We start from the raw sequence: 16,560 nt of genomic DNA, 5'->3' as shown, positions 1-16,560 counted from the left end.
TATGCCTAGTGCCTACTGTACAAGCCTGTGGGGGCAGTGCTATGATCTGGGGTTGCTGCAGTTGGCCAGGTCTAGGTTCAGCAACATTGTGTGCCCAAAGAATGAGGTCAGCTGAGGTCAGTGGTCAGACTCTCCCATCATCAATACAAGATCTTGGTGAAAGATTAATGCAACACTGGATGGAAATAAATCTTGTGACACTGCAGAAGCTTATTGAAACAATGCCACAGCGAATGTGGGCTGTAATCAAAGCTAAAGGCGGTCCAACAAAATATTAGAGAGTGTGACCATTTTTTTTTGGCGACTTTTTTTTTGGCCAGGCAGTGTATTTTAGGTGCTTCAAATAGTATTTCAGGTAAACTTTAGACTGCATATGGTTAAGATTATTGTTATTGGCAGGAGCAGCTTTTTCAAGTTTGGTTCACTCATTCATTTGAATTACTTTGAGTGAAATGTTCATGCATTCAAGTTAAAACTGTGAAGAACACTCGCTGCTGTTTCCTTGTTTAATACTTGGAAGTAGATAAACAACTTAAAAACTCCTCATTCTCTGTCACTCACTGTTGGATTCTACCGTTTATTCCTGTTTTCTCTCATTATTTTCCGGTTGCTTCATGTTACCTCCTAACATAGGTATCATAAGTTGCTATAGAGTTACAGAGAAAAAATAACAATGTACAAAACTTGTATCAAAAGCATAAAAAAAAAAAAAAAAGATTCAACACTCAAAGTAAATAATGACAAAAGAGATGTTCTGAAGACATAAGGCAAATAAAGGGACATCAAATGGAAACAAAGTCCTTAGTGAATGAAGCAGATTGTCTTCATGAGGTTATTCATTACATTTTGCTTTTAGTAGATATTTAGCCAACAAAAGAGTTAACGAAACATTTTTGAATAACCAAGTATTTAAAACTGTTTTCTGTTGTAATCCTCAAAAGCAGCAGATCGTAGTGGACACACTTCTGCACCAAACAGGCAGCATAACAAAAACAGACTTAATATTTGCAGCCATTCCGTTTTCATGGTCTGTGCTGATCGTCTCCTAATTGCTAGATATTTTACAACAACCCAGGGAAGCCAGAAACGTATCCAGGATGCTTTTCCGAACGAACAAATACAAAGTTGTGTCAGCAAGAGGACTAAGAGCACCAGCAGCATAACCCACAGCATAGGGAATACAGGACAATCCCCCTTTAAATGCTTTAATGTCATACAGGAGCAAAAGGATGATGGGCAGATAAAGCAGAGTATAAATAATCAGCACCACAACCTGAATGGCTGCGAGTCGTCGTTTTTCATCTGCTGGGACACTGAGCGCTCCAGAGAGAGCTTTGATAGTCCCAACCAGGAAGAAGATGAACAAGGGAAAAGGCAGGAGGAGAAAAACTATGAAGAAATGAGCAGCCATCTCATGCTCCTTAATCACATAGCCAAGTAATGGATGAAAAAGAGGAAGTAACCAGACCACAATGCAGACCACCACATATGTCTTGATGTTTCTCCTGAATCTGTACCACAGTGGCATGGCAACAACCAGATACCTGCAATAACAGATAGAGATGATTAGAAGGTTATTAAGGACAGGATAATGTGATTATGTCAGACAGAAGAGGAGTAAACATGGAAACACACCTTTCACAGGAGATACACACCATGAATCCCACACTGACCATTATAAAAACATATAAAATTCTCATGTATGTGAAATCAGCTTGACTGAGTCTACATAAATCTACTGGAATTCTGGAGAAGAGCTGAATGAGATCAGAGATGAGGAGGTTGATGACATAGACTGGAGCCTCCTGACCCTTTTTCACCTGAGAGACAGACAAGAGAAAAAATATTAATGACATAAAAATATTCTTGACATGTAGGATGTTACCTGTTCCTCATATTTTAGTCATTTCTAAGTCAAGACAGACTTCAACCTGAGACAAGAGAGAACCGCTGTTTAAGTGGGAGGCTGATAGTCAAATAGCTCATTCATTCTAAATTAATAGGTTAAAATTATGCTGTGCTCACCTGAAAAAAAATTGCAATCATCACTATAAAAATTAGAGGAAGTCCAATGCTAATGCTGATCCAATTCATCCAGTTTAAGATTTTTGCAGACAAAGGATCTAAAGTAATTGCACCCATTGTACAGTTGAGGCTCATGTTCCCGCGGTTTAAACATGATGCGTCGTTGAAGTTCAATTCTTCCATCCTTCGGTGTTGAACCAGGAATTTGATGACACTAGAAACTGTAAACAGAAATGATGATAAATGCATAAATTATTTATAATTGTTGCTTTAGCATAACCAGTAAATCCTAACATTTACCATTAAAACCTAACTGACATTAAAATATACTGGTAAAAGTGGACAAATTTCTCCATCATAATACAGAGTCCTTAAGGTTTATCATCTATATATCTATAGTCACCTCTCCAATCTGAGAAAGCCTTTCTGTGTTTTACAGTTCTGCTACTCTGTATCGACTAATGTTCATGTTTCAATTCAGTTTCTCTTCTGAAGGTCGGAACCAGATATTTACATGCGCTGAATAAAAAGACATAAATTCTTTCTCACTGTGGGAAGTTAAATCAGACCAAACCTTTCTTGTTTTAGGTTAATTAGAATTACCAAAATTATTTATATTTGCCGAATGCCAGAAAACTGAGGAAGAACGTTTTTTAGAGATTTTTAAAAAATTATTCTTGAATTCAAAAGTTTACATACATTTGGTCAGTATCAGGGATAATTGTCTTTTAAACTACGAGTTTGGTCAAACCTTTTGGATTTCCTTCCACAAACATCTCACAAGTTTTCTGAAGTTCTGGTCCGTTCCTCCTGACAGAACCGGTGGAACTGAGTCCATTTTGCAGGCCGCCTCACTCCCACACACATTTCCATAGAACTGAGATTGAGACTTTGTAATGGCCACACTAAAACACTGACTTTGTTGTCTTTAACCCCCTTTTATTACCACTTTGGCTCAATGCTTAGGGTTGCTACATGCATGCTCAGAATGAGAGATTCCTGACACAATACAAACAATTGTTTACTGTCGCTGTGACCAGGAGGAGTGAATGCTGCAAGTCGATGACTTGGTGCAATCTGCTGGGCTTCCTTAGAGAGAAAACGTTTGAGAATAATGACTACACCATTAGCATTCGCATTAGCATTAGGTTAGACCAAATTTTGAGACATGAAGGCAGGACAATATGGACAAACACTAAGCTTTGAGTATAGCTTGGTTCACTTTTCACCCTCACACACTTTACCTTCAATACAAAACAGGAAGTACATTTTAATGGTGCATCATTTTTAAGTTATGTGGCGTTCTTCTATAACTTACATAAAAAGTAACATCTAGCTGACCTTGTCATAAAACTTTTGAGTGAGACCAAAATAATATCTAATTATGGATAAAATTATCCATGTTTAAAATTAAAGTAGACAATAATCAAATTAGATTTTCCTTCAGTACATTATGAAAATGACCAAAGAAGTTGTTGTCAAAAGGAAAGACAATACAAAACTAGAGATTGTGGGAGATAAAATGTTTCCAAAAGCTTTGTTCCCTGACAACGATCATTTAAACTAGTTCCAATCACAAAGGGCAGCTAATCTGAGCAACAGAAAGTCTCTGATTCATTATACTTTAGTTTTCTCTGGGAGATGTTGATCTACCACATATATCCAAATAGAGAGTTCTTGCTGTTATTGAATATGTAATGATGATTAGATAAGTGTTAATTTCTTATTTTTAGTAATTTAAAAAATACTGCATGCATAGAATTAAATAAAATAATTTTTACCTTAAAGATTAATCGTTAATCCTCAATGAATTCTGCAGAGCTGCATCAGAAGTTGTGTTCTCTGCGTTCCCAAAGTCTATTTATAGCAATATTAGACATTCAAATGTTTGATAAACAGAGATATGATCTGGACACACCTGCTTAGGGTTTGTCCCAAACAGGCATTGATTCTTAGTTGGTTAATTCTCTTGATCCTCCTTCATTAAATGTATTTTTTATTTGATAACATATAATTTATGTTATAATAGTAACATAAATCTAACTATTATGTTAAAGGTACTCACCTTCCAAATGTCAGGGTTACTGTAGAATAAGGAACTAATGATGTGTGATGTCTACACAATATAGTTTTGATAAATGCACACACATATAGAAGTTCAATGGGTTTGATGTGAACATATTTTGATCTCCAGTTACACATTAAAACAACCTTTTTACACTCATCAATGGCTTGTAATAGAATTTTTAAAAATCAGCTGTCCTCTGAAGTTGATTGGTTAAACTGACATCTAGAAAAGTTCTATAGGAATAATACATTTAACTTCCATTGATTCTAAGATCTACTATAACCAAATGTGAAATGAGAATGATGTTTGTGACTTTTGCAAGGAATTGTGATCCCCATTTAATTTTGTCTGTCATTCTGAAATGTTCTTTTCTATATGAGAATTATAATCACAGCTAAACTTTGAAGGTTTGCAGTGTTATTCCCGTATATTGTAGAAGTCAGAAAATACTGAAATAAGTCTATCTATACTGTTCTTTTCATTTTCATTTGCGTGATTCATTTCATTACATTAGAACAATATACATATTTCGAGGAACACAGAACAAAGGGCTGCTTCAGGTAGAGTTGATGATATCAGAACTCCGTGTCATGAAGTTTGGTGGAGCCACAGGCATTGTTCTTTATATTAAAGTCTATCATGTAAATCTTATCAGTTAAAACAATGAACAGTCTGTGCATAAAGAGCAGGAAAAATTCCCCAAAGCCGATTATATCTGCTTCCACATTTCTTTAAGGACAGGACTTGTAAACAAATGCAAATGAGTACATGCAACTTGACATCTAGAAATGTTCTGTAGGCCAAACATATACCTAAACCAGAGAAACATAGATGCCATAAAACTGGAAGATTCTCTAATAAAAAAAGACATGAAAACTCAGAGCTTTAGTCATGATTGATGGCAACATCACTGACCAGAGTCCTGTTTAGAAACCAGGACAGCAAGAACTGAGCACAAAGCAGAGACTCTGAGAAGACTTACCTAGTGTCAGGTTTGACACATATTAAAGACAAATTGAACAAACACAGAAAAGACAAGATAGTTAGATTCTTTTGATCTCGCGAGGAGAACGGACAGAGATGTGTTTACAGTTACAAATCTCCAACCGCTCTGAAACACATTTGTCCGCTCCTCTCTTTTTATTACTTTCAGAGTCCCTATCACAGAGAGCACTGCAACTCTAAGGGGTGGGAACAAAACACTTCATTACTTAGTTGCAGTGTTAATGACAATCACTAACTAAACACATGTTATCTTGCATTAAGACACAGAGTAAAAACAGAACAAGTCGTACATCTTCAAGGCGACGGTTCTACAGCTATCTAACAGTTCAAAGGCAAGAAATAGTCCTGCTGAGTAATAAACCCTGTGAGCACGGTTATCACTGGTTCTCTTCAGGGAGGCCCTCTTGTAAAAAGGAAATAAAGTAAATCAAACAATACAGAAACATTCTTTATGCTGAAGGAAAAGAAAACAATAAAGGCATATAAGACGGAACATCATATAAGTAACACTATTGTTATAAATGAAACAACAAATATTTGATAATATATATACATTTCACCTAACATTCCCCCCTGTTTATCACATATTTGTTCCAATTCTCATATCCCTCCAAAGGCAGCCACTTCAAACGATTTTCAGCCGGGAGTTCATTTTTAGGAACGCAAACATGCTAACACTCAGGGATCGTATTCAGCCCACAGGTTAGGGTCTGGATACAGGTTAAGAGATTCGTCATCAGAGTATTCCTCGTCAGGCGCAGGATGTTTTGCTAACAAAGGATACAGCTGTGCCATCCGGTCCTCCATGGGAGAGATTGCTGTGGTAATGAGACGGTTAAACAAGGAACACAGGCAAGGAATACAACAACATCCACACAAGGTTAAAATTGCAGCAAAGACTGCAATTGATACTAAGACAGAGGACACAAGGGTTCGGTACTTTCAAAAAACATCCATCCATGCATCCCACATGGAAGTATTCACACCAGAGAGTTCTTTCATCTTGCCATTAAGGGTGCGGAGACCCGAAATGGCCTTAGTCAGGCTCCCATCGGCTGCTGTGTTATTCGGCAGAAATGTGCAGCACCTTCCTCCAAAGATGGCACACACCCCCCCTTTTTCAGCTAGCAGCATGTCAAGAGCAATGCGGTTTTGGAAAGCCATCAGTGAGGTAGCGGCCAGCTGCTCATGAACCGCCTCGAAACCAGCCTGTGTCCAGTTGCCCAGTTTTTGCACGTTGTAATGGATGTAATTAATTCTGTCTACGTTTTTGTTTATCGTACACCACCAACATCTGCACGAGAAACAGGGTTAAAGTCATTGTTTACAGTGATTACAGTAGAACACATGGTGTCTGAAAGATTTCCCAATCTTTCCCCAGACCCTGTTGTATTAACACATGAGAAGTTACCCGGAGCTATCTTTTTAGAAACAAAAGGTTTCTTTCCATCTGCTGCTGTAAGGGGAAATATTGAATCATAAATCACACAGGTGCTATTATGTTTAGTTTTAGTCATTACTTCCAATAAACATTGTTTTGTAATGGTTGCTGGAGTCACACGAAGTAGAGGCCTTGGTTCCATACATACTACACAATACAACAGTCGTTCCCTGATGAAAACACAACGTAAAAACAAAAACAACATATTTACTCGCCATTTCATTAAATGTGCAAGCTTGTTCCGCTCCTAAAGACACTACAGGGTTGTGGACAATCTTCGCCAGTTTTGAGACGACTAAACTATTTGGTTTAGCCCCCTGTGTACGCTGGACTTTGCCCTGTAGGTCGGTGAGCGTCCCAAACTGCTTTTTCTACTTTTGAAATGAAATGACCTTTTTACAGTGGGTGTAAAATGTACCCAAGGGGATCTTTCTGCTATTTTTTACAGCAGTGGGGTGTAGTCAGCAACACAAAAGTTTTCGTTTTTTCTTTTAATTCACTGTTTTAGCCTGTAACTGTCTTTATTCATCAGTGCACAAAAGCTTGACTAACCTTCATCCTGAAAAGAAACATTTAATTTATGTATGTACTCATGTTAACATGGTGAATTTAACAAACATGCCATAATCAAATGGTAACTATAACCTAGATAAGATCAGTTACAGAGCAGTTAGACCCCTAATACCTTTTTAATTTAAAGCATAAAAATGGAGAACACAACATTTTTGGTCTAAAGAGATATAAATCAAGTGTGTAGTCAGATGCATTTTTTTTGCTAAGATTATGAACATGTTAGCATAAAAGTGCATCAAACCTAAACTATCAAAATGTTATTTAAGAAATTTAACGGAAAAGTGAAACTCCTAAGATTTAAACAGTAAAAGTGTTTATTTCTGGCAATTTTGATGTTTCTTTACAGCTACTAAAGACCCAAATTTTAGCTTCTCAGAAAATTTAAATATTAAAGACCAAAGAAAAAGGATTTTGAATAGAAATGTACCACACCAAAATAATGTGGCTCTTCATTGAGAGCTGTATGCAAGCATATTACAGAAAGGTGAGTGGAAGGAAAACTGTTGATTTAATGTTTCAATAGAATTTGGCACACTGTCTAAAGTACCAAAACCTTGTTTAAAGACCATTTTATCTCAGTATGTTTAGTAAGTAAACTTTCCAGATTTATTGTCAAGAGGATGAAGAAAGTATGTCTCATCAAGAAATGAGAAAAACAAAAACAATATGCAACAAAACTACAGATAAATGCACAGATGGACTAAGTACATGAGCACAACTCAAACGGCAGAGGAAAGCACTTTAAACTTTAGTTTTAGCTTAGAAAAGAGCATACAAAAGTTTTAACTGTTCGTATACTTGATTGTTTCTGAGATAAGTTAGGAAACTGTCTAAAAACACAAAGAAAACTTAAAAAAAAGCCATTTCTAGTAGTCATTTGTAAATATTCATAAAAAGTCCTTCTCCCATCCTACAAACAAGCTTTAGCTGAGCTGAACCAGGTGTTTATGTACATATGTGGGAACATCTGCGATAGCTGGTAGGTGCAGCCTAAAATACCTTAAACAATAATCATTACATCAGGATGAGACAGAATGGAAAAAAAACAAAACAAAACAAAAACTAAACAATTATATAACAGAAACACTTCAAGTTGAAGCCCGAGGGTGGACAACAGGACTTATTCAAGATCTACAAACATGATTCCAGGAACTGGTTAAAATAAGATTTGTTTTTACAAACAGATACCTGTATGGATAACTGCTAAAATTAAAAAAATTTTGCTGACAATATACTGGGTGAGCCTGGGAGAGAGGTAACAATGTTGCAGGATTTAAGACAGTGCATCTTTCAATAGTTAGATGGGGTTGAGGTAAGAGTGTGGACATACATGAGAGATGCCTGGCAGGTGATAAGAATGTCATATTTGTCTGCAATAGTAGTGCTGAGACCGCATGTGGTACTTTTAATGTTAATGGATGGGACAGAACTATAGGAGCACTAACTTCTACTGCCATAGAAGCGGCAATGATGGCTCTCACACAGTGGGGCAAGGCACACGCCACACTATCTAGTTTAGAAGAGAAATATGCTACTGGTCTCATTTTATCACCATGTTGTTGAACCAGTACAGAAGTCATAAAATGACCTTTACAATCTACCATTTGAACAAAAGGTTTTTTATAGTTTGGTAGAGCCAGTGCTGTGCTTGACACAAGGGCCTGTTTTATTCTGCAAAGGGCCTCTTCTGCTTCATCTGTCCAACTCAGCAGAGAGGACATTTTAAGATCTTTTTCATACATTAATTTGCTTAAAGGAGCCACAAGTTCTACATAATTGGGCACCCAGGTTCGACAATAGTTAGTTAGTCCTTAAAAGGACATCATCTGTTTTTTCGTTTGTGGTTTGGGTGCTTGGAGAATTGTTGTTTTTCTATCCCCCATTATGGTTCGTCCCCCTGCACTCAAATCATGACCCAAATATTTTACTTGTTCTTTACATATTTGGAGTTTATTTTTATTGACCTTATGACCTTCTTCAGCTAAATGTTTTAGAAGCGCCAAAGTGTCTTGCTTACAGGTTTCCATGTTTGGAGAGGCTAATAAAACATCATCTACATATAACAAAACTTGGCTCCCTCCTGGGGGTTGAAATGTTGACATACTGGCACTCATCACTTGAGAGTAGATTGTAGGGCTCTCACAGTAGCCCTGGGGCAGTCTGGCATATGTGTACCTGTTCCCTTCAAAAGTAAAAGCAAACCAAAATTGACTCTCCTTATCAACAGGTACTGAGAAAAAGGCATTGCTGATGTCTACAACAGTGAATACCTTTGCATCTGATCTAAGGGAATTTAACAATGTGTGTGGGTCAGGTACACATGGTGCCCTCTGGATTACAGCATTGTTTACTGCTTGTAAATCCTGAACCATCCGCCATCCGACAGAAGGGGGCTGTTTTTTGACAGGAAAAATAGGAGTGTTGCACAGAGAATTTTCACACCGTACTACGACTCCTGCCTCAATAAGGTCTTTAATAACTGGTTTTATACCCTCCTGCGCATCTATTTTTAAAGGGTACTGTTTCACCTTTGGTCTAAATTCAGTTTTAGGTCTAACTTGCACTGGCAAGGCTCCTTTCACGAGGCCCACATCCGTGGGCCCTTTAGACCATAACTTATCAGGAATGTCCTTTAAGAGAACTTCCTCTTCTTCTGTAAGCAACAGATGTCAGTGTTGTCTAGAGTGCAAACTCTGCCCCTTTTGAACCCATGCTGTCCAAAAAAGTGCTTTTCTAGTTAACCCAGTAGACGCACTAGTTGCCACATTTGCGGAAGTTGCCACCCAATCAGTGGCAGCTTCTCCTTCTTCAACGACCCTGCCCAATTTATCCACTGCTCACTTTTATGTTTAAACAGGAACACATGTGGAGGTGTCCATGTTCTGTTCAAAAATTTTAATTCCTCTGGGAGGCTCACTGCTGCCACCGAGGTGTGTTTTGTGTCAGTGTACAGATAGGTCACTGTTATCTTGGCCGGGGTGACCTTGTTGAGCCTGGCTTCATAGTTCTTATCAAGCCCCGGAGTTGTTTTAACCCAAAGAGTGATGTGAAGACTCTCAGGAGATCTTTTGATCCTGCATGTAATGCATTTTTTAACTGTTGTTTATATGGACCGTTTTCGTCATCATTTTCCACCAGTCCACTGTGCATCTTAAATGTGGCCATCATTCTTGTTCTATAATCATCAAAAGTTTCTTTCTCCTTCTGTTTGATTCTGCTTATCTCAGTGTAGTTTGCTCTGCATTGATATTTTTTGAATTGTTCTTGCTGCTAAAGCATCAACTCTGGTTGTTAGTTCCTCATCATTATGTGCAAGAACTGCAGGAGGGGACCCACTTAATGGGTTCCACCCTCCTCGAACATGATGCCAGTCGCTACCTAGGGCAGTCATCCATGCTTGTTGGACTTCGTGTCCGTTCAGATGGTTAGGACTGGCGCAGGCTATTCATCTCCTCAACAAAACGGTTTACATCCTCCTTATAAGATGTAATCCCTGCTAAAGCCTTTTTTATGTCCTCCAGGGTCCACGTTCTGTAGACCAGAATCGTGTACGCTGCCCCCTCTGCCCCTGCATTAGGATTTGCCACTTGTATCATTGGATACAGTTCAGATGTATTTGGCGGACTATCTTTCCCTACCGAAGGACAAAATGGGGGAGGAAGAGAAGGCGCAATGGAAGCAGTGGCCCCCTGCACCAAGTTCTCTCCTAATGTTTTAGACCACTCATACTTTTCTCCTTTTGATCTGGTGATAGGTCTGTCACTATCGCTCTCCTCATATTCAGGGGGCGATGGCAAATCTGGGTATAATCTGCCCTCCCGGTTTTACCCTCTCTGTGTTTTTTGTAGAATCACCATCTATTTCTCCACCCCCTCCCACTGCTTGTTGCTGCGTTATCTGCCTCCTTGACCCAGTCTCATTATCCTCGTTGCTGTAATACATTACATTTTTTCTTTACTCTGTTCTAAACTCTTTTTTTTTCTGCCCTGATTTATTCTGCCCATTTTCTCTTTTTAGAGCTAATTCTAACCAGAAATCTACATCGTCATACCCTTGTTCGCGCATTTTCTTTGGATTTGACTTTGTTTTTTGTTTGATATTATCCTGCAGTAAAGGTAGTTTTTGTGAGTTTAGATGGCCGTCAAAGTTATAGTTAGTTATCCAATTATCCAAATGTTTTATTTTACCAAGATCCTGTTTTTCGACATATTTCCAGTCATTTGATGTTAAACTGTCTGTTTGCTTATTTTTACTTATCCCTTTCCCCATTTTTATGAAAATTTGGCCCAGTTTGTCGACGCCTAGGGAGTCCTAAAAACTGGGGTTCTGTTCAGTAGGCCAGCAATTGAAACAACCTGTTGAGGTAACCCACGCTTCAAGTCTTTCGAGTGGGGGTTCTTACCTCTGCATCCTCAAGAGGTTTGCTGGTTACAATCCTACTGTTTTATATGAGGTAAAATACCAAGTGGTATTTCTACCTCCAATCACTCGCACAGTCACACAGTTTTTTTATTTTTTATTTTTGTCGCGGAATTTAAGCGCCTGTTCTCATGTAACAGGTGGTATCAATGAGTCTCAGAAGTCATTCAGGTGGGTCTCAACCAGATATTTTATTTTTTTTATTCTGGGGGAAGAAGGGAAAACAAATTAACAACCTCCTCAACTCCTTCTCCCTGCACTCCGGCTTCACAGCAGCGCAGAACAACGCTTTTAGCTAACATTTTTTTTCTCTCAGACTTAACAAAAGTTAACAAAAAAAAGAAATCTTCTCACAAAAATCATAAACTAAAAACAAGAGGAGAAAAAAACCACCTGGTGGCCACAACAACACAATACAGTGGGACAGAGTTAAATAAACAGAGATAAAAAGTATAAATTAAAAATAATAACACATACCTGGGGGAAGAAGGGAAAACAAATTAACAACCTCCTCAACTCCTTCTCCCTGCACTCCGGCTCTAAAAATGTGGAAATAAAAACAATGTTCAACCGAGCTGTGCTGGACTAGCACCGGTCGTTCGCGCCAAAATAAAAAAAAAAGGAAATTATAATAAAACTGTTTACAAAAAAACCCCACAATGATGGTCAAAACTGCAAAATAACACACTAACAAACAATAATAAACAACATATGGTAAAGACCTCAACATGAACAACATCCATACAGAAAAACAAACATATCTCTGCAGAGAACTTTCCTCTGACTTACCCACAGCAGCGCAGAACATCGCTCTGAGGGAAAAGGGGGGCAGAGGAGCTACGAGGGCTGGAATAGACTATGGAAGCCCAGGAAACACAAACGAGGTGGAGAGCAGAAGGGCGACCCCCGCAGGCAAAAACAACAAAATAAATAAAAATAACTGAATAAGACAAAATTCACAAATTCTCAATATAAAGTGAATAAGAAATAATAATTTAACAAAAAAAAAAAACACATTTGTAACTCTGTTACACTCGCAGGACTCCGCCGTCCTTTTTGCAACGGGTATTCATCGGGCCCCGTTTCCCAGAACAGGAAGGCACCAGGCTAACCACCTAACCACGGAATTTTGCGCGAGGACTCCGCCGTCCTCCATGGATTTCGTGCAATATTTTTACCTGTTAGAGTCTAGAATTGACAGGGTTTTCTGTGCGCGCAATGACCCTCAGTCACTCGCCACTTTTAAACAAGAATCACTCACCCCCGTTGTCTTTCCCTGGAGCACCATCAACCATCAGATCCCAGCAGGCAGGTCGAGCGCCAGCCCTTGAACAGGATCTGATAAGTTTCCACTAGGAAACTTGCCGTGCGCACGGACTGCACTGGGGTCGAGCAGACCTGCCGGAATCCTTCCGGTATATTGGTGACCGGCAATCGAAGGACCAAGTAAATGTCAGGTTTGACACATATTAAAGACAAATTGAACAAACACAGAAAAGACAAGAGAGTTATATTCTTTTGATCTCGCGAGGAGAACGGACAGAGATGTGTTTACAGTTACAAATCTCCAACCGCTCTGAAACACATTTGTCCGCTCCTCTCTTTTTATTACTTTCAGAGTCCCTATCACAGAGAGCACTGCAACTCTAAGGGGTGGGGACAAAACACTTCATTACTTAGTTGCAGTGTTAATGACAATCACTAACTAAACACATGTTATCTTGCATTAAGACACAGAGTAAAAACAGAACAAGTCGTACATCTTCAAGGCGACGGTTCTACAGCTATCTAACATTTCAAAGGAAGAAGAAATCCTGCTGAGTAATAAACCCTGTGATCACGGTTGTCACTGCTTCTCTTCAGGGAGGCCCTCTTGTAAAAAGGAAATAAAGTAAATCAAACAATACAGAAACATTCTTTATGCTGAAGGAAAAGAAAACAATAAAGGCATATAAGACGGAACATCATATAAGTAACACTATTGTTATAAATGAAACAACAAATATTTGATAATATATATACATTTCACCTAACACCTAGGTCTGTGGTACTTAGGTTTTGGTTTCAGAACCAAACCAGGTGGTATGTCAAAATCCAACCCTTACTATACAGTTCATTTAAATTCTTTATTTTGCCTTATATTATATTTTTATGTGAGTCTATTTGCTGTTATTGTCTGTTAATTTGCTGCTGTTGTACAGAAATGTCCCCATTGTGGGATAACAAATGATATTTCTATTCTATTGTATCAATTAGTTAACTGTCAGTCAAGAAGACATCTCTGAGTAAAGAAATATTAAAAAACTCCCCACAATGGAAAGTAGATAACATGATCTACCATGGCAACTCAAGGAAATCAGAAGACAAAGTGTCATTTCTTGCTAATGGAATTAGAAATCTGTCAGTGTATTCACATCAGGAGTCCTTTGCTCCACTTGTTTGGTCCAGACCAAAAGTTGATTTAATCTTTTTCTCTTGGTGTCACTTGTTTTCACATTATTCTTTTTTTCAAGAGGACTATAATTTCTAAACAATGTCTTACGGGTGACGATCATTTCTGTCATGGACCGAAATGACAGAACCCAGACCTGAAAAGACTAACTTTGGAAATCCTGCACCCTGTATTTCTATTGTGCACATTTGTGCTGCTATTATAATGACTGCAATACCATTTTCAATGTCTAAGCAGTTCATTCAATGCAGAATTTGGAATGTGATATTTCTAGTTTGTAAAATTAGCAAAAGTTGCTGCAAAGTGAATGAGACGAGATGAGCTGCATGCGCTGACCCACAACATCCTGGAAGAAGCATCGCTAATCAGAAAATGGCAGATCAGGTGCAATTATAGCACAATCAGAACATGTAGCAGCAGCGCTAGTAACACTGACCGTATTCAGGTGTCATGTTTAAATGCCTTCATGAGACCAGAGGAAAATGTTTAAAAGGTTTGTTATAAAATGAAATGAATTTGTGGATGTTCTTGATTTTCTGTTGGAAGGACTGAAGGGACCAGCAAAGCCATCTGAAGTCAAACTGTCAAGTTTATTAGATGGAAACATAGTACAATCTGCTTAAGGAAAAGTAAATGCAGTGCTGTAGGAGTTACATAACGTTATAATTTCCATATCCATGCTGAGAAAAATTGCTCAATTAGGTTAAGGAACGAAGAGCAGAGTGAGAGGAACTCCATCAGCCTCTTGTTGTAGGTAACAAATCATTTCCTGATGATGATGTAGTGATGAAAACTGACACAAAGATTCTTCTGCCTCTTCCTCTGCTTTGCCTCCTAACTCCACCTCAGACTCACTCCTCTTCCTCTTCCCCTTCCTCTTTCTTTCTGTACATTTTGTCAAGTGCTGTGATTAGAATCATCTATACATATTAGACGTGTTGGTCAATGTTCAAGTGTTTATGGGTCTAAAGCAACTCTACGCAGTTGTGTCTTCAGCCTTGATTTAAAGGAACTCAGTGTTTCAGCTGTTTTAAAGTTTTATGGAAGTTTATTGTAGACTTGAGGTACATAGATGCTGCACATTTCCTAACCACTTCTCCTAACTATACAAAACATCATATGTCATCCCATATAAGGGATAACCTGTCATTTGCTCAAATGAACCACTTTAAACTTAAAAATGAATAGTGGACGTCAATATTGTAACATATGAATCTGACAGCAGAATTATTTAGCTTACTCTTTTTTGTTACACATCTTAATATTTACACAGGACAAACATGACTATATTAAATATTAGAACATTTTGCAGGCAGGTAAATATCTGGATAAAATGTTGACTATAGTGTACTAATGACTTAGTGCATGCTCACATATTTCCTTCTCATACTTATGTTAGCAGTGAAATAAAGCTCATCTGTTGGCATGAGGGTCATGGACAGAGCACAGCCACTTTGTCTCACTGTTGCTCAAGATGCAATCAGCATCAAACATCATCTGTGTATCATTCCAGACATGGCTCTGTTTGGTGCGGTGCAGGATATTGGGACCCAGCAGTCTGCACAGGTAGCGGACATCAGAACCAGAGAAATGTTAACGCTCATGCAGGTAAAGCCAACGGGTCGGACCTGGTCCAAAACACTCTTTACTGTCTGACAAGATAAGTTGTAACAAAGCTAATAAAATGTATCCTGTTTTTAAGGCAGCTCCAGTTTAAGGGGAAACGCTGTTTATGACACAGTGACATAAATCATGTGGTGCGAATTCAGGCAAAGTCGGTAATTTGATCAACATGTCAGGAGGTTCTGGTCGGTTTCTAAGCTAGCTGTTTCAGGCTTCTGTAAATACCGCCGTCTATGAGCCCCAACCAGCTGCGCTATGTTCACAGGCAAGTTAGCTTGACTTGAACAAAGAGAAGCCATGAATAAACTGACAAAAACAACTTTAGCCACTCAATTCAATACTCCGGATTCCCACTTTCGATCTACATCACGGCGCTTCAAATGATTAAGTGATGCAGTTGCAAGGGGTCAATATTAGGGTATCCCCTTTGTCATGAATGCTGTTTTAACCTAAACAGTGTAATATTCTCTGGAAGTCATCTGGCTAATGGCTCAAGGCTTCGTGCTGACGTCTAAGCATCAAATAAATGCAAATCAGTCTGATTAAAATAAGAATACTAGTGCGTGTGTGTTGATAGCTATAGGGAAAAAAAGATCCATCATAGCGTCCTCAGTAAAATGCTTAGCTCCCCTTTTAGCGCCTGCAGACAAAAATTTCTGGAGCCGCCACTGGTTCAAAGCCAAGATGGTGTCTCAGAGAGGTCTTGAAGGAACTGCTGGATGGATTAATCATTGGAGGGCGGACATGAAGCCGATGTGAAGAGAGAGGAGCAGAGCAGAGTGTTGCCAGAAATGGGATTTGGATCAGTTTATTGACGTTCTTGAAGGGGAGAAGACAGACACGACTCACAGAGCTTTTTCAGAAAGCCATGAGAACACCTTTAAAGGAAACCACAACAGAGAAGTAAAGGTCTTTTAATGGAGCTCAAGGAGTCACATAGAGGGCAAACACAAA

The 16,560-nt window shown here is 38.6% G+C and overlaps 1 protein-coding gene across 1 annotated transcript; it reads right to left on the bottom strand.

Moving 5' to 3' along the window:
• Nucleotides 1-731: 731 nt before the first annotated feature.
• On the bottom strand, nucleotides 732-1,865 carry LOC116713711 (G-protein coupled receptor 4-like). The gene is made up of 2 exons (XM_032553940.1): nucleotides 1,636-1,865; nucleotides 732-1,544 (listed from the first exon to the last, which is right to left on the bottom strand). Exons 1-2 carry the CDS (start codon nucleotides 1,854-1,856, stop codon nucleotides 1,046-1,048), a joined length of 720 nt encoding a protein of 239 aa, XP_032409831.1. The 5' UTR covers nucleotides 1,857-1,865; the 3' UTR covers nucleotides 732-1,045.
• Between the last annotated feature and the right edge of the window lie 14,695 nt (nucleotides 1,866-16,560).

Source organism: Xiphophorus hellerii, chromosome 22 (genome assembly GCF_003331165.1).
Source record: "Xiphophorus hellerii strain 12219 chromosome 22, Xiphophorus_hellerii-4.1, whole genome shotgun sequence".
Classification (NCBI taxonomy): domain Eukaryota; kingdom Metazoa; phylum Chordata; class Actinopteri; order Cyprinodontiformes; family Poeciliidae; genus Xiphophorus; species Xiphophorus hellerii.
This window is presented reverse-complemented; position numbering and strand designations above follow the sequence as displayed.